Raw genomic sequence first — 27,287 nt, 5'->3', positions numbered from 1 at the left:
GCAGGTAGAGAAATTTTATTCATACATCCAACAAAACAGAATTTCAACTCTAGGCACAAATACAAGCATACAGCTTTTCAGTAGAAAAGCATATTTCTTAAAATGGTGCAAATGCAAAAATAATGGATAACAAATTATTTTGCAACCTTAATGTAGTGCATGCTATTAGGCATCAGGCAAAATAAGCATTTCAATAAACCATGCAGTCAAACAAGGATACCACAGAAAGCAGTCCATAATACAAGAAATTTGTTGCAAAATGGAGGATTTTAACATGCCATCTCTAAATATTTACTTAAATATTAAAATTATAAGCTATAAACCAAATTCCATTTGGCATCCCAGTTATACCTGCCTACTCCATGGCATAGAGGCATCCTTTCTTTGGAAAACTACCTAGATGTCGTTACTGTTTTGCACAGAATATAAATGAAAAAAATCTAACACTTCTAGAGGCTGATCCCACAAAGCATTCTGCAAGATAACCCAGTGGCCTCAAATCCCATTGAAGCAATTGGAATTTGAAGGTGCTCAACTTCTTAGCAAGGCCTTGATTTCAGCTATATTTCATAAAACATAGTAAACTTGATGACGATATATACATGAACTGTTAATTTAAGAATATTTTAAAAATAAAAAATGTTAACGTCTAACTGCTTAAAATCTAATTTAGGTTATGAAAAACAGCCACAATTCTATCCCATATTCTTATCTGAACCTAAACTATCTATCAAATAGGGAAATATTTTTATCTCTGCCTCTCCAATTCTTCTCTTGTATTTGCCACTGTAATTCTACTATCTACCATGAAGCAGCCCATCACTTGCTCATACCAACCAATTCTGATCATCCTTTCTCCAAACTCCCTACCCCACTTTCTGTCAATTATTGCCATTTCTCAGAAAGGTCAAAAATAACACTCCCCTTGTCTCTATTAACACTTCAAAATCCTGACCACTTCCCCGATACAGAACAGGTACATGATAAATTTAGGTCTAGATTACAGTAACTGGAATTTTCTGGATTACAGTAACACAGTTAACTGAACCACTCAGAAAAAACTGTCTCCCAAGCAAGGGCCTTTGTAGACAACCTGAACTGTAAGTTTAGTCAGCTGGTGCCAGTAAAAGTTACAACCTCCAAAAGAAGCTGAAATAAGTTACATCAGTGAACAAAGATATTGTTTTATTTTAGGATTCGTATTTGTCAGCCTGTCCTGTGCACTAAATCTTATGGAATAAAACTGTCCAGGATTGAATTTTTAACAACAAGCTATTTCTGAGATATAAACAAACGACAAGGTTAGAAGATTTCTCGATTATGTAAAAAAAAAAAAAAATTATTTTAGTGCTCTAAAATAATGTCAGACTTACTCCAAGCTGACTTCAAGAAATTCATTTTCAGCTTCAGTTTAAGCAAGTGAAAATCATGTCAAAGAGTACTTCAAAATTGTTTTTGTGGAAGTTTGTCCTGATTTCGGCAGGGATAGAGTTAATTTCCTTCCTAGTAGCTGGTACAATGCTGTGTTTTGGATTTAGGATGAGAACAAAGTTGATAACTCACCGATGTTTTAGTTGTTGCTAGGTAATGCTTACACTAGCCAAGGACTTTTCAGCTTCCCATGCTCTACTGACTGAGAAGGCTGGAGGTGCACAAGAAGCTGGGAGGGGCCACAGCCAAACTGGCCAAAGGGACATTCCATACCATGTGACGTCATGCTCAGTACATAAACTGGGGAAAGCTGGCCAGGGGGGCCGCTGCTCGGGGACTGGCTGGGCATCGGTCGGCGGGTGGTGAGCAATTGCACTGTGCATCACTTGCTTTGTGTATTATTATTATTATCATATTATTATCATCATCATTTTATTTCAATTCTTAAACTGTTTTTATCTCAACCCACGAGTTCTTTCTCACTTGTGCTCTTCCAATTCTCTCCCCCATCCCACCGGGTGGGGGGAGTGAGCGAGCGGCTGCGTGGTGCTCAGTTGCCAACTGGGATTAAACCACGACAGTCCTTTTTGGTGCCCAACGTGGGGCACGAAGGGTTTGAGATAATAACAGATTAACCGGAGTGTATTAAGGAACTTCTATCTGTTAATAGTTGTGGGTCACAATGTTGGTTTCTCTGTTCTCGATATTGATTTGTATAATCTGCATCGCGCTTTTTCCTGCTGTACATGTTAAAGATTGGTGTTAGTTGTTGCAGTTTGCTGTAGTCTGCAGTGATTAGTGATGTCTCGCTTGTAAGGTTTGTTTTTAGAACATTGACCTTGACGTTTCTGTGGTATGTAAACTTCACAATGAAGCCGTTACTGTACCACGGATACCATTTCGTGGAGACAACTAGCAATTGCAGTAACTTCTCTGAGAGTTTTTTTACGGAGGAAATACAGAATGGCATTGTCACTACCTTCTTCTATGATGTTTCCTTCTTCATTACAGTAACTTTTCAGTATTTTGAACAGCCTTTGGTAGTTAAGATACTTCTATTAATACTTCTTGGGAATATTGTTTCGGTTTTGTCTGAAGTTGGTAAGCAATTTAAGAATATCATCCAGAGATCTGCCCCAAGGCTGAATAATTATGAGTGGCAGGGTGTGTGGGACAAGATGGGCAAGTACCTAGGCCAATGGGCACCCCCAGTGATTTGGAACTTCACCCCTGAGCAGGTGCAGAATCCTGAAGAGTTAGTAGAATATTTGGACAAAGTATGCTGTCACCCTGGCAACTCCAGAGAGATGCAGCTCATTGCAACGTGCTGGGGCCTGGCCCATGCCTACCGAGCCCTGTTCAACACCATTCAGTACCCTCAAAGGGAAGAGAAGGTCTCTGGCTCTGACAGTAAAACGACACGCACTGCGGCCACTCAGACCCGGGCAACACGCCCTGCGGCCACTCCGACCCCAGCGACACGCCGTGCAGCCACTCAGACCCCGGCAACAGGCCCTGTGGCTGAACCAAAGAACCAGCCTGTGCCGGTATCAGTCGCCCCTGTACACAAGAAGAAATCTTGGAAGCGAAAGTCGGCTCGTTTAGTAAGGGAGGAAGAAGCTTCTTCTAAAAGGGAAGCGGAGGAAGAACTGTACGAATACCCTGGAGAAGGGCCATCACGAGAACGGGAGGAGGAGAGCCAGCCGCTGATTGGGGAGGAGGAAGAGGAAGAACTCATAAACGAGGCAGTGACCACCCGATCTCTATCCCTGAGTGAGCTGTGAGATATACGAAAAGATTTCAGCCGTCGTCCAGGCGAGCATATTGTCACCTGGCTGCTCCGATGCTGGGATAATGGGGCCAGTAGCCTGGAATTAGAGGGTAGGGAAGCCAAGCAGCTGGGATCCCTTTCTAGGGAAGGGGGCATTGACAAAGCAACTGGAAAAGGGACACGAGTCCTCAGCCTTTGGAGGCGACTCTTGTCAGCCGTGAAGGAAAGGTATCCCTTTAAGGAAGATGTCATATGTCGCCCAAGCAAGTGGGCCACCATGGAGAAGGGTATCCAGTTTCTGAGGGAATTAGCTGTGCTGGAGGTGATTTATGATGACCTGAACAATGAACAACTATCCAAAGATCCAGATGAAGTCAACTGCACATGACCCATGTGGCGGAAGTTTATAAGGAGCTCACCATCGTCATACGCCAATTCATTGGCAGTGATAACCTGGAAAGATGGAGAGGGACAAACAGTAGATGAATTGGCTAGTCAACTCCGGCAATACGAGGAAAGTCTCTCTTCCTCCCTCGTCTCGGCTGTGGAGAAACTGTCCCGGGAGAACCAGCAACTCAGAGAGGATAGGTCCTACTCCCCACCTGTACAGACCAGTATCTCGGCTATTAGGAGTCAGCGTTCTTTTGCTCAAGAGAGAGAATATAAAGGGTACACACCACGGGGCACCCTATGGTTTTACCTGCGTGACCACGGAGAGGACATGAGGAAGTGGGATGGGAAACCTACTGCAGCCCTAGGAGCACGGGTACGTGAATTGCAAGGGAAAACAATCACAGAAAGAGGTTCTTCCAGGAAAATTGCTGCTCCAGTTTCCAGCGGGCAGTTCCCCAGACAGGGTAGAAGGGCTGATCTTACTCCTGATGTTAATGAAGAAACTTCTGACTCGTATGTACGAGAAGTGAGAAATGAGTACTGTGATGAGGATTAGAGGGGCCCTGCCTCCAGCCAGGGGGAGGAAAAGGACAACCAGGTTTACTGAACTGTGTGGATTTGGTGGCCTGGCACATCAGACCCACAGGAGTATAAGGCTCTAGTTGACACCAGTGCACAGTGTACCCTAATGCCATCAAGCTATATAGGGGCAGAACCCATCTGAATTTCTGGGGTGACGGGGGGATCCCAACAGCTAACTGTATTGGAGGCTGAAGTGAGCCTACCTGGGAATGAGTGGCAGAAGCCCCCCATTGTGACTGGCCCAGAGGCTCCGTGCATCCTTGGCATAGACTACCTCAGGAGAGGGTGTTTCAAGGACCCAAAAGGGTACCGGTGGGCTTTTGGTATAGCTGCCTTGGAGATGGAGGAAATTAAACAGCTGTCCACCTTGCCTGGTCTCTCGGAGGACCCCTCTGTTGTGGGGTTGCTGAGGGTCAAAGAAAAACAGGTGCCGATCGCCACCACCACGGTGCACCGGTGGCAATATCACACCAACCGAGACTCCTTGATTCCCATTCATGAGCTGATTCGTCGACTGGAGAGCCAAGGAGTGATCAGCAAGACCCGCTCACCCTTTAACAGTCCCATATGGCCAGTGCGGAAGTCTAATGGAGAGTGGAGACTGACAGTAGACTATCGTGGCCTGAACGAAGTCACGCCACCGCTGAGTGCTACCGTGCCAGACATGCTAGAACTTCAATACGAACTGGAGTCAAAGGCAGCCAAGTGGTATGCCACAATTGATATTGCTAATGCATTTTTCTCAATCCCTTTGGCAGCAGAGTGCAGGCCACAGTTTGCTTTCACTTGGAGGGGCGTCCAGTACACCTGGAACCGACTGCCCCAGGGGTGGAAACACAGCCCCACCATTTGCCATGGACTGATCCAGACTGCACTGGAACAGGGTGGAGCTCCAGAACACCTGCAATACATTGATGACATCATCGTGTGGGGCAACACAGCAGGAGAAGTTTTTGAAAAAGGGAAGGAAATAGTCCAAATCCTGCTGAAGGCCGGTTTTGCCATAAAACAAAGTAAGGTCAAGGGACCTGCACAGGAGATCCAGTTTTTAGGAATAAAATGGCAAGATGGACATCGTCAGATCCCAATGGATGTGATCAACAAAATAACAGCCATGTCTCCACCAACTAGCAAAAAGGAAACACAAGCTTTCTTAGGCATCGTGGGTTTTTGGAGAATGCATATTCCAAATTACAGTCTGATTGTAAACCCTCTCTATCAAGTGACCCGAAAGAAGAACGACTTCAAATGGGGCCCTGAGCAACGACAAGCCTTTTGAACAAATTAAAGAGGAGATAGTTCATGCAGTAGCCCTGGGGCCAGTCCGGGCAGGGCAAGAGGTAAAAAATGTGCTCTACACCGCAGCCGGGGAGAATGGCCCTACCTGGAGCCTCTGGCAGAAAGCACCAGGGGAGACTCGAGGCCGACCCCTAGGGTTTTGGAGTCGGGGACACAGAGGATCTGAGGCCCACTATACTCCAACTGAAAAGGAGATATTGGCAGCATATGAAGGGGTTCGAGCTGCTTCAGAAGTGATTGGTACTGAAGCACAGCTCCTCCTGGCACCCCGACTGCCGGTGCTAGGCTGGCTGTTCAGAGAGAGGGTCCCCTGTACACATCATGCAACTGATGCTACATGGAGTAAGTGGGTCGCACTGAACACACAACAGGCTCAAATAGGAAACCCCAGTCGCCCAGGAATCCTGGAAGTGATCATGGATTGGCCAGAAGGCAAAGATTTTGGAATATCGCCAGAGGAGGAGGTGACGCGTGCTGAGGAGGCCCTAATGTATAATGAACTAGCAGAAAAGGAGAAGCAATATGCCCTGTTCACTGATGGGTCCTGTCATCTTGTGGGAAAGCATCGGAGGTGGAAAGCTGCTCTATGGAGTCCTATGCGACAAGTTGTAGAAACTGCTGAAGGAGAAGGTGAATCGAGCCAATTTGCAGAAGTAAAGGCCATCCAGCTGGCTTTAGACATTGCTGACCGAGAAAAGTGGCCAGTGCTCTATCTCTGTACTGACTCATGGATGGTGGCAAATGCCCTGTGGGGGTGGTTACAGAAATGGAAGCGGAGTAATTGGCAGCGCAGAGGCAAACCCATCTGGGCTGCCGCACTGTGGCAAGATATTGCTGCCCGGGTGGAGAACCTGGTTGTAAAAGTCCGTCACGTAGATGCTCACGTACCCAAGAGTCGGGCCACTGAAGAACATCAAAACAACCAGCAGGTGGATCAGGCTGCTAAGATTGAAGTGGCTCAGGTGGATCTGGACTGGCAACATAAGGGTGAATTATTTCTAGCTCAGTGGGCCCATGACACCTCAGGTCACCAAGGAAGAGATGCAACATACAGATGGGCTCGTGACTGAGGGGTGGACTTGACCATGGACACTATTGCGCAGGTTATCCATGAATGTGAAACATGCACTGCAATCAAGCAAGCCAAGCGGTTAAATCCTCTGTGGTATGGAGGACGATGGCTGAAATATCAATATGGGGAGGCCTGGCAGATCGATTATATCACACTCCCACAAACCCGCCAAGGCAAGCGCCACGTGCTTACAATGGTGGAGGCAACCACCGGATGGCTGGAAACATATCCCGTGCCCCATGCCACTGCCCGGAACACTGTCCTGGGCCTTGAAAAGCAAGTCCTATGGCGACATGGCACCCCAGAAAGAATTGAGTCAGACAACGGGACTCATTTCCGAAACAACCTCATAGACACCTGGGCCAAAGAGCACGGCTTTGAGTGGGTGTATCACATCCCCTATCATGCACCAGCCTCTGGGAAAATTGAACGATACAATGGACTGTTAAAGACTACACTGAGAGCAATGGGTGGCGGGACGTTCAAACTTTGGGATACCCATTTAGCAAAGGCCACCTGGTTAGTCAACACTCGGGGATCTGCCAATCGAGCAGGCCCTGCCCAGTCAGAACTTTTACGTACTGTAGATGGGAATAAAGTCCCTGTAGTGCACATTAAAAATATGCTGGGGAAGACAGTCTGGGTTATTCCTGCCTCGGGCAAAGGCCAACCCATCCATGGGATTGCTTTTGCTCAAGGACCTGGGTGCACTTGGTGGATAATGCGGAAGGATGGGCAAGTCCGATGTGCACCTCAAGGGGATTTGATTTTGGGTGAGAATAGCCAATGATCTGAATTATGTGATGTTAAGTACTAATTATAGTTATAATAGTTATACTAATAATACACAGATATACTAATAATAGTAATAATATTATATGCCATACCAGTGATATTACAATAAGAATCACCCAGACTAATGAAGAATAACTTCAGTGAAACCAAGCAAACACAGTGATGATGGTACCAGAACTGACTTCAACATGAAACAATCCAACACCACATACCATCTCCATCTTTCCTGCCCTGGAAGATTATTATGACAGATGGAGCCCAAAGTCATGGACTAAATGAACTCACCGAACACTTTAGAGGGATGGCCCACAGACTAAGGGAATGATACCTCTGTGTGTGTGTGTATGTATATATATATATAGAAAAAAAAGGGGGGTGGTGATTAATGAAAATGTACTGGAAAATATGAGAGTTGAGCATGACGCAGATGGTATAGAATAAGGGGTGGATATTGTCCTGGTTTCAGCAGGGATAGAGTTAATTCCCTTCCTAGTAGCTGGTACAGTGCTGTGTTTTGGATTTAGGATGAGAACAAAGTTGATAAGGCACCGATGTTTTAGTTGTTGCTAGGTAATGCTTACACTAGCCAAGGACTTTTTAGTTTCCCATGTTCTACTGACTGAGAAGGCTGCAGGTGCACAAGAAGCTGGGAGGGGGCACAGCCAAACTGGCCAAAGGGACATTCCATACCATGTGATGTCATGCTCAGTACATAAACTGGGGAAAGCTGGCCGGGGGGGGGGCCGCTGCTCGGGGACTGGCTGGGCATCAGTCGGCAGGTGGTGAGCAATTGTACTGTGCATCACTTGCTTTGTGTATTATTATCATATTATTATTATCATTTTATTTCAATTATTAAACTGTTTTTATCTCAACCCAAGAGTTTTTCTCACTTGTGCTCTTCCAATTCTCTCCCCCATCCCACCGGGTGGGGGGAGTGAGCGAGCAGCTGCGTGGTGCTCAGTTGCCGACTGAGGTTAAACCACGACAAAGTTAAAACTGCTTTACGAGGAAAATGTCTCAATCAAAACTATATAATCCTTTCTGTAAGGCACCTGTAAATCACATCTCAACTATCATGGAATAATGTTAACCCACTGAACCAGAAGCCAGTATCAAAACACCATAAACCTCCATAAATGAGGAAGTTGTGGACTCCAGTTACAAATGTGTTACTAATCATAATACTAACATATTTATTACATGTCAAGTTTCCTCAAATGAGATGGAACACTTACTAAACATTGAGCTGTAATAGTCACTCAATCACACCTTCCAGTTGAGGAACGAAGTATATTTATAACACATTTTGAGGAAGCCTGTGCTCATCATTACCACTGTACACAACACAATAATAAAACAAGACTTACTCCCAGTATCTTAGTTTTCAAAAGACACTACACTCTTGATCTGAATCTGAAAAAAGCAAAACTACTTTTCAACAGTAGTCACTGCATCACCCAAAAGGAGGATTCCTATTGCTACGTTCTCCACTGTACCTTACATGTAAACCAAGCAAGATATTTTAAAATAAGTCTTAAGTTATAATTTTTTAAAAGGAATGACACTCATACTCACTTACCTGAGATTCCACAGTGACCATGATCATAGAGATGTTGCTGGTGCATGGTAGACTTTTTGTATATAACATGAGGATGACCGTTCTCATAATTAAAGTTACTGGATTTTTTTGTTATATTCCTTAAAGGCTCAATAAAATACTCTTCATCTTCTGTAGCAATGACTCCATGCTTAAAGGAGAAAAGAAGAAAAAAAAAAAACTTGCAACAGACAATATAAAACTCCTATTAAAAACCTTAATTTTAAGTGACATTTGATTATCATTTATTTCTATGAAGAAATCCACAACTATAAGCCAACACAGAAAAAAAATGCATGAGCCAGCTCTCCTCCACTGACTTTAGTGGGAGCAGGAGTAAGTGCCTATAAGCAACACAATGAGAAAAGAATTAAAATATCATTGCCCTATTTCTGGAGTTCTTTCCTATCATTTTTGGTAGATGTGGTAAGAAAGCAAGATATATTCTTGGTATATGACAAACAATCTGTTCACAGAGATGTTCCAAAACTATGTGATTCCTATCCATTAAAAGTGACGCCAAGCCAAAATGGCCTCGCTCAAAGGGTGAGCCCAATATCCCTCTGTGATGCCATACCAATAGATGCTTAATGCCACATAATGCATCAAAGAAAAACCACATGAAGGATTAATTCTAGAAAAATATATTCAGGGAAAACATTCAGCATTTTACATCCAGATGCTTAATTCCAAAACTGAGCTAGTTATTAAAATCAAATTATTAATATTAACTTAGGGTACACTATCTACAAAGCATTTATTCCTTAAAAGGTCTCGCCACAAATCTTTGGCAAATCCGAGTTGTTGCAGACTGTGTACTAGACCTCATTCTCCATAAGAAATTAACATTTTTTTTTCCCCTCATACTGCAGTGCAGAATAGTAGATATTCTATTCTCATAACTTTCACATTTGCGAACTCAGCTTCTTCTAAACAGGAAGTGGTTTACAGAAGAAAGAGGAGATTTCAGGCCAACTATGCAATCTCCTGAACCTTCAGCAATTAAAATTGAACTTTAGCAGATAATCCAGTTTTGGGATCCTTTCAGCTATAGAAATATTGGGGAATAAGACCAGACTCCTACACCTATATTTGCTAAATAAAAAATTCTGGTATCTGTATCTAGAAAATTCTGAATGTATAAACTTTCTGCACCAGGAAAAAGAGCTACTGATGAGGTAGGAGACCAGAAGCAGGAACTTCTGCATTCATATCCTGATTTGATTAATCATAAATTCCCACCACACCTTTGATCTGTAAAGCAAGTACTACGCATGAGCCTTTTTTTAAAGGTTTGTCTTGGGGTTGTTTGCTTTTTGTTTATTTTTTTCGGGGGGGGGGGGGGGGGGGGGGGATGTCCCTCCTCCGATGAGACCTCTATGATTAGCCATAAGACCACTTGCTCCATATTTGCTCTAAATATCCCAAAGCTGTTTCTGAAATCAGGGCTTGCCATTGTATTCTTGGTCAAAGCTCTCCTGCTGCTGTTTTATACATCAATTGCCTGCTGTTCTTCACTCCTGGAATAACCAGATTTCAGTAGAATCACAGAATCATTTAGGTTGGAAAAGACCCTTAAGATCATGAGTCCAACCATTAACCTAACACTACCAAGTCCACCATTACCTCCAGGGATGGTGACTCAACCACTTCCCTGGGCAGCCTGTTCCAATGCTTGACAAACCTTTTGGTGAAGGAATTTTTCCTAATATCCTATCTAAACCTCCCCTGGTGCAACTTGAGGCCCTTTCCTCTTGTCCTATCACTCATTACTTGGGAAAGAGAAACATAAAGTCAATAGTAACATAGTAACACACAACTTATAAAATTAAAAAGCCTGTATAACACTTCAGAAAGAACAGTATTTTCCAAATATAACCCCATTATAAATTTTGAAAATATATGCATGAACACACTTCAGCTTTCAATTACATGTTCCTTACATAGTGACTATAACAGTAAGTGTTTCTCTCCAGTGGTATTTTTAATTATGAACTCAATTATTTATTCAAGAAGGTAACATCAGGGTCTATATTCACCTGGAAGATGCTGGTACCAAGTTTCTCTCTCAATGCCTTCTTGTTACTTGGAATCTAAGATTTTACTAGAAAATAAATCATTTACCGATACACTGCTGCTTAAATAGTCTTGAAAATATAAACCAAATTATAACTAGGTTTGCCAGATGTGCAGAAAGAACCTTGACAGTCTGGACTGCATCCAGTCTGGATGTCAGACATCTGGGTTCAAGCAAATCCTGAGCCATTATAAGCTGTATTATTATGTTCCCACAGGAAGAGAGTCCTACAGAGTGGTTCTGGCCAACACCATCAGGCTGTCTGCTTCGTGCCAAGCCTGAGGAGACAGAGGTATCATCTAAACTGTGGTCCTGTCTCTGCAACAGAGGGGCCTTAACCTAAAGGTGATTACTCCAGGGCATACATCCTTCATGTCTGTACTCAAGTCCAGTCAGGTTAACAACTCTAAGCATGAATAAGGCAATTATATCAGATACTGAAATTAATAGTTTTAAGCAGTAAGATGACCTCAGTGGGAGCAAGCCAATTCAGATGCCATAAACAACACTTAATTCATAGAATCATAGATTCATTTAGGTTGGAAAAGACTCTTAAGACCATAAGAGTCCAACCATAAACCTAACACTGCCAAGTCCACCACTAAACCATGTCCCTAAGCGCCACATCTACACCTCTTTTAAATACCTCCAGGGATGGCGACTCAACCACTTCCCTGGGCAGCCTGTTCCAATGCTTGACAACCCTTTCAGAGAAGAAATTGTACCTAATATCCAATCTAAACCTCCCCTGGCACAACTTGAGGTTGTTTCCTCTTGCCCTATCACTTGTTACTTGGGAAAAGAGACTGACCCCCACCTCACTACAACCTCCTTTCTGGTAGTTGTAGAGAGCGATAAGGTCTCCCCTCAGCCTCCTTTTCTCCAGGCTAAACAGTCCCAGTTCCCTCAGCCGCTCCTCATAAGACTTGTTATCCAGACCCTTCACCAGCTTCGTTGCCCTTCTCTGGACACACTCCAGCACCTCAATGTCCTTCTTGTAGTGAGGGGCCCAAAACTGAACACAGTATTCGAGGTGCAGCCTCACCAGGGCCGAGTACAGGGGCACGATCACTTCCCGAGTCCTGCTGGCCACACTATTTCTGATACAGGCCAGGATGCCATTGGCTGCCTTGGCCACCTGGGCACACTGCCGGATCATATTCAGTCAGCTGTCGACCAAGACCCCCAGGTCCTTTTCCACCAGGCAGCTTTTCCAGCCACTCTTCCCCAAGCCTGTAGCGCTGCATGGGGTTGTTGTGACCCAAGTGCAGGACCCGGCACTTAGCCTTGTTGAATCTCATACAATTGGCCTCGGCCCATCAGTCCAGCCTGTCCAGATTCCAACTTGGTGTCATCTGCAAACTTACAGAGGGTGCACTTGATCCCCTCGCCCAGGTCATTGATGAAGACATTGAACAGAACTGTCCCCAGTACTGAGCCCTGGGGAACACCACTCGTGACCGGCCGCCAGCTGGATTTAACTCCATTCACCACAACTCTCTGGGCCTGGCCATCCAGCCAGTTTTTAACCCAGCAAACAGTACACCCGTCTAAGCCATGAGCAGCCAGTTTCTCTAGGAGAATGCGGTGGGAAACGGTGTCAAAGGCTTTACTGAAGTCCAGGTAAACAACATCCACAGCCTTTCCCTCATCCACTAAGCAAGTCACCTTGTCATAGAAGGAGATCAGGGTGGTCAAGCAGGACCTGCCTCTCATGAACCCATGCTGACTGGGCCTGATCACCTGGTTGTCCCGTACGTGCCTTGTGAGCGCCCTCAAGATGAACTGCTCCATAATCTTCCCCGGCACCGAGGTCAGGCTGACAAGCCTGTAGTTCCCCAGATCCTCCTTCCAGCCCTTCTTGTAGATGGGCGTCACATTTGCTAACCTCCAGTCAACTGGGACCTCCCCGGTTAGCCAGGACTGCTGATAAATGGTTGAAAGTGGCTTGGTGAGCACTTCCGCCAGCTCCCTCAGTACCCTCGGGTGGATCCCATCCGGCCCCATAGACTTGTGTGTGTCTAAGTGGTGTAGCAGGTCGCTAACCATTTCCCCTTGGATTATGGGGGCTTCATTCTGCTCCCCGTCCCTGTCTTCCAGCTCAGGGGGCTGGGTACCCCGAGAACAACTGGTCTGACTATTAAAGACTGAGGCAAAGAAGGCATTAAGTGCCTCATCCTTTGTCACTATGTTTCCCCCTGCATCCAATAAAGGATGGAGATTCTCCTTAGCCCTCCTTTTGTTGCTAATGTTTTTACAGAAACATTTTTTTATTGTCTTTTACAGCAGTAGCCAGATTAAGTCCTAGTTGGGCTTTGGCCCTTCTAATTTCCTCCCTGCATAACCTCACGACATCCTTGTAGTCCTCCTGAGTTGCCTGCCCCTTCTACCAAAGATCATAAACTCTCTTTTTTTTTTTCCCCCTGAGTTCCAGCCAAAGCTCTCTGTTCAGCCAGGCCGGTCTTCCCCACCGGCTCATCTTTCAGCACATGGGGACAGCCTGCTCCTGCGCCTTTAAGATTTCCTTCTTGAAGAATGTCCAGCCTTCCTGGACTCCTTTGCCCTTCAGGACTGCCTCCCAAGGGACTCTGTCAACCAGGCCCTAATTTAGGCCAAAGTCTGCCCTCCAGAAGTCTAAGGTAGCAGTTCTGCTAACCCCCCTCCTTACTTCTCCAAAAACTGAAAACTCTATCATTTCATGATCGCTATGCCCAAGACTGCCTCCAACCATCACATCACCCACAAGTCCTTCTCTGTTCATAAACAACAGGTCCAGCGGGGCGCCTTCCCTAGTTGGCTCACTCACCAACTGTGTCAGGAAGTTATCTTCCACACACTCCCAGGAACCTCCTAGACTGCTTCCTCTCCGCTGTATTGTATTTCCAGCAGACATCTGGTAAGTTGAAGTCCCCCACGAGAACAAGGGCTAGCGATCATGAGACTTCTCCCAGCTGCTTATAGAATATTTCATCCGCCTCTTCATCCTGGTTGGGTGGTCTATAACAGACTCCCACCATGATATCTGCCTTGTTGGCCTTTCCCCTGATTCTTGCCCATAAACACTCAACCCTTTCATCACCATCGTCAAGCTCTAAATTGCAGCATTAATTCTCTAAACAAATTGCATATAAAATAAGCAAAACATATTATGAATGTCTGCAAACTATCATCACAGTTCCTTCAGGTATCAGCAGTGAAAAAGGTTAGGAGAGTATCACCGATTTTTCCTATGCCTAGTCGACATATGATCTCATCTGCCCAAACACTATGGTGGTTTAAGAAAATAAAAATTAAAAAAAAAAAAAAAAGATATTTTAAAAACATTTAGTTGAGGAACTGCAAATAAATTTCAACTCACACCTGCCACCAGATAGTCAGAATATGCATGCGGTCAGTTGCTGCAGCTAGCCAAATGATTTGATAAACACTGGAAACTCAACTTTCCCTGCATATGCCTTTCACATAAACCCTGCATATATATATATACACCATTTTAAGCCTAACATATATTAATTTTGCTTGCAAACAAAACCGTTCTTCCAATATTAAACTGATGGAAGTGGTCTTGTTGAATTGAAGTGAATGATTTTCAAGAAGCACTCCAAATTCTGTACATAAGAAACACCTATTTCAGCAACAACCACCATTTATTCTAATTAGGAGTTTAGAAAATTCATGTGGCTAGAGATGCTTCCATTCTGTATGTATTCAGCAATGCCTGATTAATAGTGGGAATTACGCTATTATATCCAAACTGATTTTCTAAAACACACTTCTGGCTTATCTACTATTTGGGCACAACGCATTTTCAGTTGCAAAAGGATATTGAAATAATGCCTTTTTGAAGCATTAAAAGGAATTAGCTTTTTTTTTTTAGTTTTGCCATTGTATTTGAACTTAAACAGTTTGTACATTAAACTTCTGCTCCAAAACATAAGAAATATCATTAAGACATAAGAATGACCAGCAACAGGTTTTGACAAAATACCATCAATTTAAGAAACAAGCTGAATGCCCCAAGTAGGTTACTACAAGCAACATTCCCAAGATTATTATCTAAAACAGATTGTTTGAGGTCCTGCATTATCCAATCCCACTACGGACTGTCAACTCCTGCTAACATATATAAGGTCTGGATCCAGCAGTTTGACATGCTCAGACAAAACTGTGAATCCACATGGATTTCCCCTGAATTTGTGAAAAGGAATCTTTTTGTGTCAGGCTGTCTAGCTGGGGCCTTACCCTACTTCAGATTGGGGATGTCCATCAGTCACAGAAGCAAATTGAATTACGGAGGACAAGTAAGTGCCTTTTCCACACAGTACTACTGTTTTCCAATTTCTCCCTGCCTTGAACCTTTCTAGACTTTATGCTTTATCCATTTTTAATATAAAGCAGTAGTAATGGAAACTTCTGAAAATGTGTCAGTCTTGTTCAGTATGTCTACAGCTGGCTCTACGCTTCAATGTGGTTTTATGACTGAGGAAACAGACTGCATTAGCTTAGTGTGTTCTCAAAGATTAAAAAAAAAATTAAAAAAAGATCTGCCCTGGGACAGTACATCATGGAATCTGACAAAACATCTTAAAACTAGGACAGGGACAGCTTATATATAATTTTCTGAATACTAAGTCTATACTGCAAATACATATCAGTACCAAAGAGAACTCCAAAGACACTGATCTAGAATACCAAATCTCTTTCAATATTATAAAATAACTTATAAAGATCAGAAATAAGTTATACATTATTTTACATATGATTCAAAAATACCATACTATATGCAATTTATGATCTATAAAAGTAGATACATTCTTTATGTTAGAATCAGCTTTCAAATGAGCTAATTTAAGAATATAAATAATTTATACACATATGAATTTAGGAATACATGAAACAAACATGAAGTCTTCCAGCAAAATAATTCTTCCTTTAACCAAGTAAGGTCATGCTTTTAGCCAAAGTCTATTTCTTGGGCTTTCTTTATCATTTCTGTTTGGATGGAAACATCTGTGCTACTCAGCACAAATATTACTCAGTGCATGGAACTTCACATGCCATGGAAATACTTGGCATTTTACATTAAACATTTCCTTGGAACCACAGTAGCCCCAAAATATGATTTAACCTCCGATTCACTTTCCTAATAATAATCACTTTCTACATGTTTTAAAGTGTTTCCCACTACTGGGCTTTTCAGCTCAAAATGAGAAAATCTGCTACTGTGGAAAACTTGTTTGAGCACTCAGTCAAGAGCTTGGACACCTGGCAGAGGACAGAGGTGGGTCAGAATGCAGAAAGTTTGGTTTCTGCTCAATTCCACTACTACGAACCCCAAACTTTTCTTCTTTAAGACTTGCTCGCCTCAGAATTAAAGAAACTTCTTTCCCTTGAAGTGAAGTTCTCTTCAGCCACTCTACCACTCTTTCTTCTCTTCTTTTCTTCAGTATGACATACTCAGCTGAGACAATGCCTCAGCTACTTCTGCTTCAGCCTTGTTGTCTTGCACCCAACATTCAGAGGCCCCAAAATACTGCTCTTTGCAGGCTCTTTCATGAGAAGGCCAAACCTGCAATACATCCACAAATGTAACACCTACTAAAGTAAATGAGAGTTTGGAAGCCAGCAAGCCTGCCGGACAAGACCTTAAATTTCCTTACATGACTGCTCACTGGATTAGAGCTTTCCTCATAACTTCAGACAATTTATATAGCATAATGAGGGCCCAGCAAATGGAAACTGCTGGAATGAAACTTCAGCAACTAGCAGCCTGTAATTCTGGGGCGCTTGGTAATGAGAAATATAGAGGGAGAGGCTGAAACAGGAAATAGTGACAGGGAAATGAACTGACTGCTGGTCACTTATAACAACAAAACTGAGAGAAAGCCCTTCTTGCACTAGAACTCATCTCAGGATACTACAAGTGTTCTTCAAAGTCATACAACTTATGTTAATTAAACCATGGCCTCACCTGCCCACCCTGAACAACTAAACAGAATAACTCAAAACATTCACTAAGGCGAAGAAATTTGGCAATAGTGAAGTCTAACAGGACAACCGGTATAAATGGAATGCTTAAATTTTGCTTGAGTGACACTCATGCTAAAGGCTACTACTTAGAACCATAGAATCATTAAGGTTGGAAGAGACCTCTAAGATCATCGAGTCCAACCGTCAACCCAACACCACCATGCCCACTAAACCATGTCCCTAAGCGCCTCATCTACACGCCTTTTAAATACTTCCAGGGATGGGGACTCAACCACTTCCCTGGGCAGCCTGTTCCAATGTTTAACCACTCTTTCAGTAAAGAAATTTTTCCTCACGTCCAATCTAAACCTCCCCTGGCACAACTTGAGGCCATTTCCTCTCGTCCTATCGCTAGTTACTTGGGAGAAGAGACCGACACCCACCTCGCTGCAACCTCCTTTCAGGTAGTTGTAGAGAACGATGAGGTCTCCCCTCAGCCTCCTTTTCTCCAGGCTAAACAACCACAGCTCCCTCAGCCGCCTGCTCCTCATAAGACTTGTGCTCTAGACCCCTCACCAGCCTCGTTGCCCTTCTCTGGACATGCTCCAGCACCTCAATATCCTTCTTGTGGTGAGGGGCCCAAAACTGAACACAGTATTCGAGGTGCAGCCTCACCAGTGCCAAGTACAGGGGGGCGATCACTTCCCTACTCCTGCTGGCCACACTATTTCTGATACAAGCCAGGATGCCATTGGCCTTCTTGGCCGCCTGGGCACACTGACGGCTCATATTCAGCCGGCTGTCAACCAGCACCCCCAGGTCCTTTTCCGACAGGCAGCTTTCCAGCCACTCTTCCCCAAGCCTGTAGCGCTGCATGGGGTTGTTGTGACCCAAGTGCAGGACCCGGCACTTGGCCTTGTTGAACCTCATACAGTTGGCCTCGGCCCATCGATCCAGCCTGTCCAGGTCCCTCTGCAGAGCCTTCCTACCCTCGAGCAGATCAACACTCCCGCCCAACTTGGTGTCGTCTGCAAACTTACTGAGGGTGCACTCGATCCCCTCATCCAGATCATTGATAAAGATATTGAACAAGACTGGCCCCAAAACTGAGCCCTGGGGAACACCGCTCGTGACCGGCCGCCAACTGGATTTAACTCCATTCACCACAACTCTCTGGGCCCGGCCGTCCAGCCAGTTTTTGACCCAGCGCAGAGTACACCTGTCTAAGCCGTGAGCCGCCAGCTTCTCTAGGAGAATACTGTGGGAGACGGTGTCAAAGGCCTTACTGAAGTCCAGGTAGACCACATCCACAGCCTTTCCCTCATCCACTAGGCGGGTCACCTGGTCATAGAAGGAGATCAGGTTGGTCAAGCAGGACCTGCCTCTCATGAACCCGTGCTGGCTGGGCCTGATCCCCTGGTTGTCCCGCACATGCCTTGTGAGCGCCCTCAAGATGAACCGCTCCATAATCTTCCCCGGCACCGAGGTCAGGCTGACAGGCCTCTAGTTCCCCGGATCCTCCTTCCGGCCCTTCTTGTAGATGGGCGTCACATTGGCAAGCCTCCAGTCATCTGGGACCTCCCCCATTAACCAGGACTGCTGATAAATGATGGAGAGCGGCTTGGCGAGCTCCTCCACCAGCTCCCTCAGCACCCTCGGGTGGATCCCATCCGGCCCCATAGACTTGTGAGCATCCAGGTGGCATAGCAGGTCATTGACTGCTTCCTCTTGGATTATGGGGGGTTCATCCTGCTCGCCGTCCCTGTCTTCCAGCTCAGGGGGCCGAGTACCCTGAGGAGAACTGGTCTGCCTGTTAAAGACTGAGGCAAAGAAGGCATTGAGTACCTCAGCCTTTTCCTCATCCTCGGTGACAATGTTCCCCCCCTGCATCCAATAAAGGATGGAGATTCTCCCTGGCTCTCTTCTTGTCATTAATATATTTGTAAAAACATTTTTTGTTGTCTTTAACGACAGTGGCCAGATTGCGTTCTAGCTGGGCTTTTGCCTTTCTCATTTCCTCTCTGCACGACCTAACGATATCCCTGTACTCTTCTTGAGTTGCCTGCCCCTTCTTCCACAAGCGGTAAACTCTCCTTTTTTTCCTGAGTCCCAGCAAGAGCTCCCCGTTCAGCCAGGCCGGTCATCTTCCCTGCCCATTCTTCTTACGGCATACAGGGACAGCCTGCTTCTGCGCCTTTAAGACTTCCTTCTTGAAGATCGTCCAGCCTTCCTGGACCCCTTTGCCCTTCAGGACTGTCTCCCAAGGGACTCTCTCAACCAGCATCCTGAACAGGCCAAAATCCGCCCTCCGGAAGTCCATGGTTGCGGTTTTGCTGGCCCCCCTCCTTACTTCACCAAGAAGCGAGAATTCTACCATTTCATGGTCGCTAAGCCCAAGACGGCCTCCGACCACCACATCTCCCACCAGTCCTTCTCTGTTTGTAAACAGCAGGTCGAGCGAGGCACCTCCCCTGGTAGGCTCACTTACCAGCTGTGTCAGGAAGTTGTCTTCCACACACTCCAGGAACCTCCTAGACTGCTTCCTCTCTGCCGTGTTGGATTTCCAGCAGATGTCCGGGAAGTTGAAGTCCCCCACGAGAACAAGGGCTAGCGATTGAGAGACTTCTGCCAGCCACTTGTAGAATGCTTCATCCGCCTCTTCATCCTGGTTGGGTGGTCTGTAACAGACTCCCAGCAGGATATCTGCCTCATTGGCCTTCCCCCTCATCCTTACCCATAAACACTCAACCATATCATCATCACAATCATTGAGCTCTAGACAATCGAAACACTCCCTAACATACAGGGCCACCCCACCGCCTCTCCTTCCTCGCCTGTCCCTTCTGAAGAGTCTATAGCCATCCACTGCAGCACTCCAGTCATGAGAGTCACCCCACCATGTTTCTGTGATGGCGACTAAGTCATAGCTATCCCGCTGCACAATGGCTTCCAGCTCCTCCTGTTTGCCGCCCATGCTGCGTGCATTGGTGTAGATGCACTTGAGCTGGGCTATTGATTTCGCCTCCGGCATCGGCATGCCACCCCTAGGCTCATCTCTAGTGAGCCTCGTTTTATCCCCTTCCCCCTTCAAACCTAGTTTAAAGCCCTCTCAATGAGCCCTGCCAATTCATGAGCAATGATCCTTGTCCCCCTGTGAGACAGCTGGACTCCATCTGTCGCCAGCAGGCCCAGTGCCGTGTAAACCTCCCCATGATCAAAAAAAACAAAATTCCTCCGATGGCACCAGCCCCTGAGCCACGTGTTGATCAGGTGGGTTGTCCTGTTCCTTTCAGTATCCTTCCCTGCCACTGTAGGGATTGAGGAAAACACTACCTGTGCTCCCGATCCTTCAACCAGTTGCCCCAGTGCCCTGAAGTCCCTTTTGATCACTGCAGGACTTCTCTCTGCAACCTCATCACTGCCAGCCTGTATAACCAACAGCGGGTAGTAATCGGAAGGCCGTACCAGACCAGGGAGCTTCCTAGTAATGTCTCTGACCCGGGCCCCAGGGAGGCAGCAGACTTCCCTGTGGGACGGGTCCGATCGGCATATAGGGCCCTCTGTTCCCCTCAGAAGGGAATCGCCTATGACAATTACCCTCCTTTTTTTCTTAGCAGAACTTGTTTTAGAGTTACTGACAACTTAACATGACTGGCTCTGGGACAGATGTTAATCAAGGACTATGCAGAATATGACTGGCAGTCTCTTACAGACCAACAATCAGACTGGAAAATACCAATGTCTTGAGCATGACATATTCTGAACTATCACTAATTCTAAAACAAGTAATAGTGTCTTCAATATTCACTGCCAATTGCTTTATTAAACATGTTCTAACCAGCAGCTATATAACAAAATATTTGTCAGTAGGAATCATCATTTAAAAATAAATCTGTGATGGGTTTATCTGAATGGAGTGGTAACTCCTATACTCAGTGCTCTGGAAGGCCCTGCCAACACTGTATGACAGAGGAATTTCTGTACGGTAGAGGATGATACTGAGTACAGCCTACCGCTGCACCCCTTTGCAGAATCCCTACCTCTCTGAGAAAGAGCCTTGTGTCACCCCTGCTGCTGCTTCTGGAGCATGACAGGAGCCTCATACTTGTGAGACAGCTTTTCTAGGAGATGCAGCAGACACCTGACACTTGCAGTCCCAAGTAAGAGGCATGACCAAGAAGAACTCGAGAGTGCCAGTCATAGCGTGCCCAGAGAACTGAGGCTGCCTTAATCCAGACCAGGAATACCTGGAAGAAATACGGAAGAGCTGACAACAGCTAAAAGCACCGAAGAGGACTATTTAACTGGGAAGCACTCCACGCTAAAGTTAACTTACAGACTAAGTTAATGTACTGACACCTTGAACCACAGAACAACAGACAGCTTCACTCCAGCAAAACAGCAAGGCTGAGGGCAGAGGGAAAATACGCAGCAATAGGAGTGCTAGAAGTCACCTCAGGGCCTGAGGCACAGAAGCAAAAACTTCATTTAGAAGTGACACCTACCATGCTGCTAAATTCTTTGAAGAAAGCAAGTGCCATGAGGAGCGAGAGATGGGGAAAGCTGATAGGAAAACATGGACTTTTTCCTGCTTCATCCCACTCTTGTTTTCCTAACATGAAAGGAAAACAAGTGTCCGCTAAGGCAAGAGCAGGTGTTCTTGGCTCACTCCCTGGCCAAGGTCAGAGAAGAACCGAAATAGGAGCACTGTGGCACAGACTGCAAGCTCCAAGGGGGCCAACCAGTCTGTGCCTCAAACAGCAGAAACTCTGGAGATATAAAGGTATGCAGCCTCTTTTAAAGAAGTGAGTCCTGAAAGCGGGGATTTGCTCTCCATAGTATTTTTAGCTGAAAAGAACTCTAAAGCAAAATGATCTAGTATATTAAAGAGCTTAAATAACTGTGACAGAAATGTTATTACATAGGAACTGCAAAACCAAAGTGAAAATTGTGCTACATTCAGACCTATCAGCTGCAAGTCTGCATTAACCAAACTGTGATACCACACTCAATGGAACACCATTTTAACTACATTTCGTCGAAAGTTTCACTTAGCCCTGGAAATCCCCATTAAATTCTTTTTCCTCAAGAGTACTCCAAAATGTTAACCTAGACTGTATCAGGGACATCACAAATAGCTGGGTATAATGCATCCTATCTAGGTCTGAAGCAGCAGGCTCTTGTTTGTAAATAACATCCCAAGATGCATTATTCAATAGCACTTCCAAGGATAAATAGGAATTAGTTTAGCAAGTCTGTGTAATCTTTTTTTTTTCCTTTAGCAATTAGTTAGATCTGTCTACTCCTAACGAGATTGACCAGTGTTCTACTATAATTAAAACCAGAATGAATAACCACAATATATACATATATTTTTACTAGAGAAATTACTAGGCTCTTGATTTAGTATTTTCTAGTCATGCCCTTCTATTTTAGTATTTTGTTACTCAATAGTTTGGTTTTTAACTTTTTGCATTTGTTTTCTAATTTTTGTTGGGAATAAAAGCAGCTTTTTCCCATGCAAGTACTACTGTCATGTGATCAACAGTAAAAGAAGAGATGAGAATTTCTAATCCTACTTTTAAATGCAACTGTTTATGATTTGTAAACAAAATATTTCTAAAAAAGGTAAATAATGACTTTCTGATGCTGGTACTTGTAAAGGATCTACTCTCCTCTTCACTCTTTGAATTTATGGCAATGATGACTTCTACACCAAGCAATTCCTCTTCTCTGTTATTTACTTAAAGTTTCTAAACACAAATTCTCAAAAACGACAAGCAGGTGTTCAGTTCAATCAGTGTCTCTCTGGAGAGATTCAGCATCCTAAAGGACCCACTGTTTTCCTCCCCCTCCTTGAGTTTGTAACGTTTTTATAACCTGTAATGATCTCAGCACAGACCTAATCTTGCAGCCCTAGTGCAAACACTGTAAACGCTGAAAACGTTGCCTGCTAAAGGAGTACAGAATTGGGTCTTAGTAGTTACAATTAATTTTGGAAAAACTTTTCCCCAGGACCCAGACCAGGTTTTAGGGGGGGGGGGGGGGGGGGGGGTTTGCACCTTCCTGTCTGCTTGCTTCTCACAGGGACTCAAAAAAATGAAAGATATGCCAACTAAATATTTCTTCTGTAATTTAAAAAGGGACAAGCACACTATTATACTAGAACATGTAATGTGCACTTACCAGACCATTGCAGTTGCTTAAGGCCACTTTAGTTGTACTGTGTTGGTCTTGCAAATATCCTGTGTAATGACAGTGGTCTAAAAAATCGTGCTTCCATTGAGGTCCATCTTTCCCCCAGTATTCTACTGTAAAATGTCTAGACACCAAATCTGTGTTGAGAGTCAGGTTTAAATGAAAGTGCTTGCCATAGGCAGAAAGTTTAAAAAATAATTTAGATGCTGCCAGTTCTTGGTCATAAGGGTCTGTACTCCTCCTCCTTCTTGAAGGTTTAGCATTTTTCACAGTAAAGCTGAGGAAGGCTCCATTTTGATCAACCCTTATTGGGATTGTTAGTTGGTAGTGTTCAAGGTAAGACAGGAATTCCTCTTTGTAATCACAAGGTAAGACAATCCAGGGAGTGGGCATAGAAGAGAATAAAATATAACAGGAAACAAGTAGTAGTATAAACATAAACCATATTTGGCTAAATATCATCACCCTCATGAGTAAAAGTCATTTTCAGGTAAACGCAAGATGGAGTTTTACTAAATAAAAGAAAACATTCTTTTCTTTCTTTCTAAGTCAAGAAAACATGTTCAATTTCCTATTAATCTGATGTCACTGGAAATACAAAAGTTTTGAATTACATATCTTTTTCCTATTTACCCAAAATATGTAAACATTTGGGGCTAAATTCTACCTAAGAAGGACGTATTCTTCCCAGTGATACCATTCAAAGACAAAAGCTATTAGATCCACCTGCAAGAATAAAAACAGTAGCAATGAAAAGTATTATATTGTAAAAAACATGTAAACTGCTCTTCATTTCATTAAAAACCTATAAATGTTAACGGATCAAAGTAAGATTAGATCCTTACTTCCTAGTTTAAAAACATGTTAATGATGTTATGGCAAGTCTCTAAACTATTATCAAGTACAACATTTTACTAGATTTAATTTGCAAGGCTTTCCTACAGTTAAAAGTAGACAAAAACAAATTAAAACAATTTAATCAGATTTGCTGTATTTCAACTTCCATGACAATGAATCATGATAAAACTAAGAGCAGAGCCCATATGATCTCATGAATTATATAAACATGATTTAGAAAATATTACCCAAATGCAATGCAAAAATCGATGCTTCTTGTCAGCTACAGAGCTCTGACCCCTACCTTGAGAACTATATGAAAGCTTGTTGTCACTGTGAAATTCCGATGAAACCATGACTAGGCTCAAAATCCATGTCCACATCTTCCAAAAAATTTCCATAATTTAGAAAAACAACCCCCCTCCTTGGAGGGCTACCTGTGTGCTATAGAGTTAACTCCACTCCAGAATCGCACCATAACAGGTATATGTATTTTATACTACTTCCAAATTAACTATTGGATGTTTCACTTTTTGACAGGTATTCTTTTCCAACAACTTGTATTTTCTTCTATATCTGCAGTCATTTTCTCAATTCAAAATAAGTATTTGTAAGATTCCTTAAGATATCAGTAAGACATTAGACTGGATAGTTAACTGAACTTGCTCCATTTCTTTTCCTGAAAAACAAAAGAAAACGAGTCAAGGCAAATTCTTTCTATTAAAACAGATCTATACTGCAAAACACTAAGCCATCATAGTGAACTACACAATATAACATTTTGAAATAATATTCAACCATTATCACTTTCATGGTCCAAGGTCACAACCTTACAAAAACCATGTTACCATTAACCTTGAACTACTAGTTCCATACAACTTAAGATGCACACATCTGCTTTATGTTAAATAGGTGTAAGAATTCATAAAATTAAGGTTTCTTGTTGCTCAAATACTATGTTCAGACTTGTTCCAGCTATAATCAGTGCTATGCACTCATTGATTTCAGCAGTGAATAACTAGACCCAATACACTGGTAGACAAAGAACCTGGGAAAGAATCCAGAGTACAGTTATCTGATCTTTCTGCAGCATGTATTTTGTTATTTACCAAAGAACAAATTTCTGTATTTGAAACTATTCATCATACACATTCTAAGTTTTCAAATATTTGTTGTATACATATTAACTACAATTTGATGTAGTAGAATATATTTTTATTTTCATTTTGCAGGTCACAGGATTGAGCAAATAACATGTTACTCCCCCCCCCCCCCCTTTTTTTTTTTTGCATTTAAAACACTATTGCAGTAATACTAAAAAGCAGCTTTAGCTGTGGCCAGGGATTAAATGGAAAGTCTACATAGCCAACTAACAGTCCAGTATCATGGGATACCAAACCATGTGTTGTGTACTAATCAGTCCTCTTAAGCACTCTCAGCACACCTGTGCATAGAGCAAACTCTGCAGAGACAGACAATGGAGAAACAGAACACCCAAGAAGGGAAAACTGTTTAAAAACAAATTTCCAAAAGCATACATAGTAATTTATACATGCACCAGAAAAATTTGCCTTTTAAAATTCTGGGAGTGATTTACAACATTTGTTCAGACAGGTAATACCCCTGCAGCCAGTGGATTATTTGTAAAGGTTAAAGAAGCATAGCATGTCATCTCAAGAAGAAATCAACATCATGCAAATCCTATTTACTAACATCACAGTGAATATTAGGAAACTTCTTAGCCAATTTGAAATGCATCTAATTATTACCATGTAAATGAGGTTAATCTGATCATTCCAACACCTACTTTTTAAATATCTTTCAAGACAGCACACAGGATTTAATCGGGTTTGTAGAGGGAATAAAAGATACTTTGCAAGCATAGCTTGGACTTAGTATTTTTTTTCTGGGGAAGCATAAGGACTTAGTGATGCCATTCACATGTGGCAAGGCCTCAAAGGATATTAATAAAACCTCTGGTCTAGCCTTCCATGTAAAACCTTTATTTCCTACCTAATATTTAATTACAGCTTTTAGACTTTTACAAGTTTTGAAGAGACATAATCAATCCCATACTCTTCAGCTACATTCGTATACTAAAGAACGTGCCTTATTTCCAATCTGAGAACATCCAGTTTCAAATTCCAATCACTGAATCTTGCTTTACCCCTGTCTGCTAATGATCTGCTTTCTTCTCCTTGCATGGATAGTTATAATCTGATACAAGCACCTCTTGACACCTCCTGATAAGCAGCTCAACCTATTTGGTTTACCTCACTCCATACAATCCAGTTTCCAGATGTCTAATTATTTCTGCAGCTTTTTTCTGAACCCTTTCCAATTTGTCAGCATCCCTTTTCATGTACAGACACCAGAACTGGACACTGTAGTCCAGTAACGGCTCATTATTGCCATATATAGAGATAACATTGCCTCACAGCTTTTACTTAGCAAAAAAATCATAACAGGGAGCTCATGTTCAGCTGATCATAAATTACCCTAACATTAAGATTTCTGGCAACTACAGCATCTAAGGTGCTAGGTAGCTCAGAATACTGAAAGTAAACTACAGTGTCCATTATTTAGACACCACTGGCCCATGTTAAGCCTTGGTCAACAGCATCCAAATCACCCGCATCTAAGTATCTTTTCAGGGGTCTGTGCAAAACGGCCTCCCTCACTCTAAGCTTCACACAAGAAAAATCTCTTTTCACATTAAGCTTGCTGGAAGTTTCAGAAGAACTTTTAGCCTCCTTTCCAAAAGTACTATATCCAGCTTGAGCACTGATACAAATAGACCACACGTAGATGTATTAATGCTCTGAATTAAGGAGTAGTAATGGACATGAAGGATAAAGCACTCTGGTAACTCCAGATATAGTACTTCCAGTATGAAGTTAGGTAGGAACCTCAAAGTATCCACTCTCTATACCCTTTTTCTTTCTATCTGCCTAGATAGCACATATTCAGCATTCCACTTTTGATTGTGGTGAAGATGACACATTTTGTCAACACTAAGCTTACAATAAAAAGCGTTTCCTCTGCTTTGTGACTGAACTACATGTTCACCCACAGTAAGGGCAGGTATGGTTCCATTTTCTGAACATTTACCTAAAACCACAGTTCCTGACTAATTATAAAAGCTCTGCCGAGTAGCAAAGAAAAAGTACAAGACGTTTTTCAGAATCCAGGATGCCAATGACAAAGCAGGTGCATGGCACTGGCATTTCTGCAAAGGCACTGATGACAGAGTGGCAGTCCT

General features: G+C 43.4%; 1 protein-coding gene across 3 annotated transcripts in view; it reads right to left on the bottom strand.

The window, feature by feature from the left end:
* The window catches only part of LOC143172281 (A disintegrin and metalloproteinase with thrombospondin motifs 6-like), a 221,438-nt gene extending 197,012 nt beyond the window's left edge, over positions 1-24,426 (bottom strand). For 2 of the 3 annotated variants that reach the window (XM_076361520.1, XM_076361521.1), the window contains exons 1-3: positions 24,330-24,426; positions 23,177-23,541; positions 8,926-9,094 (exon numbers count right to left, since the gene is read on the bottom strand). In XM_076361520.1, coding sequence (XP_076217635.1) covers positions 8,926-9,094; positions 23,177-23,541; positions 24,330-24,426 — 631 coding nt within the window. Of the gene's footprint in view, positions 1-8,925; positions 9,095-23,176; positions 23,660-24,329 lie in introns of those variants that run through there. The other variant, XM_076361519.1, reaches the window with a different exon arrangement.
* Positions 24,427-27,287: the final 2,861 nt, after the last annotated feature.

The sequence above is a fragment of the Aptenodytes patagonicus genome, chromosome W, assembly GCF_965638725.1.
Source record: "Aptenodytes patagonicus chromosome W, bAptPat1.pri.cur, whole genome shotgun sequence".
Classification (NCBI taxonomy): domain Eukaryota; kingdom Metazoa; phylum Chordata; class Aves; order Sphenisciformes; family Spheniscidae; genus Aptenodytes; species Aptenodytes patagonicus.
Note: the sequence above shows the minus strand (reverse complement) of the source record. Positions and strands in the feature narration are given on the sequence as shown.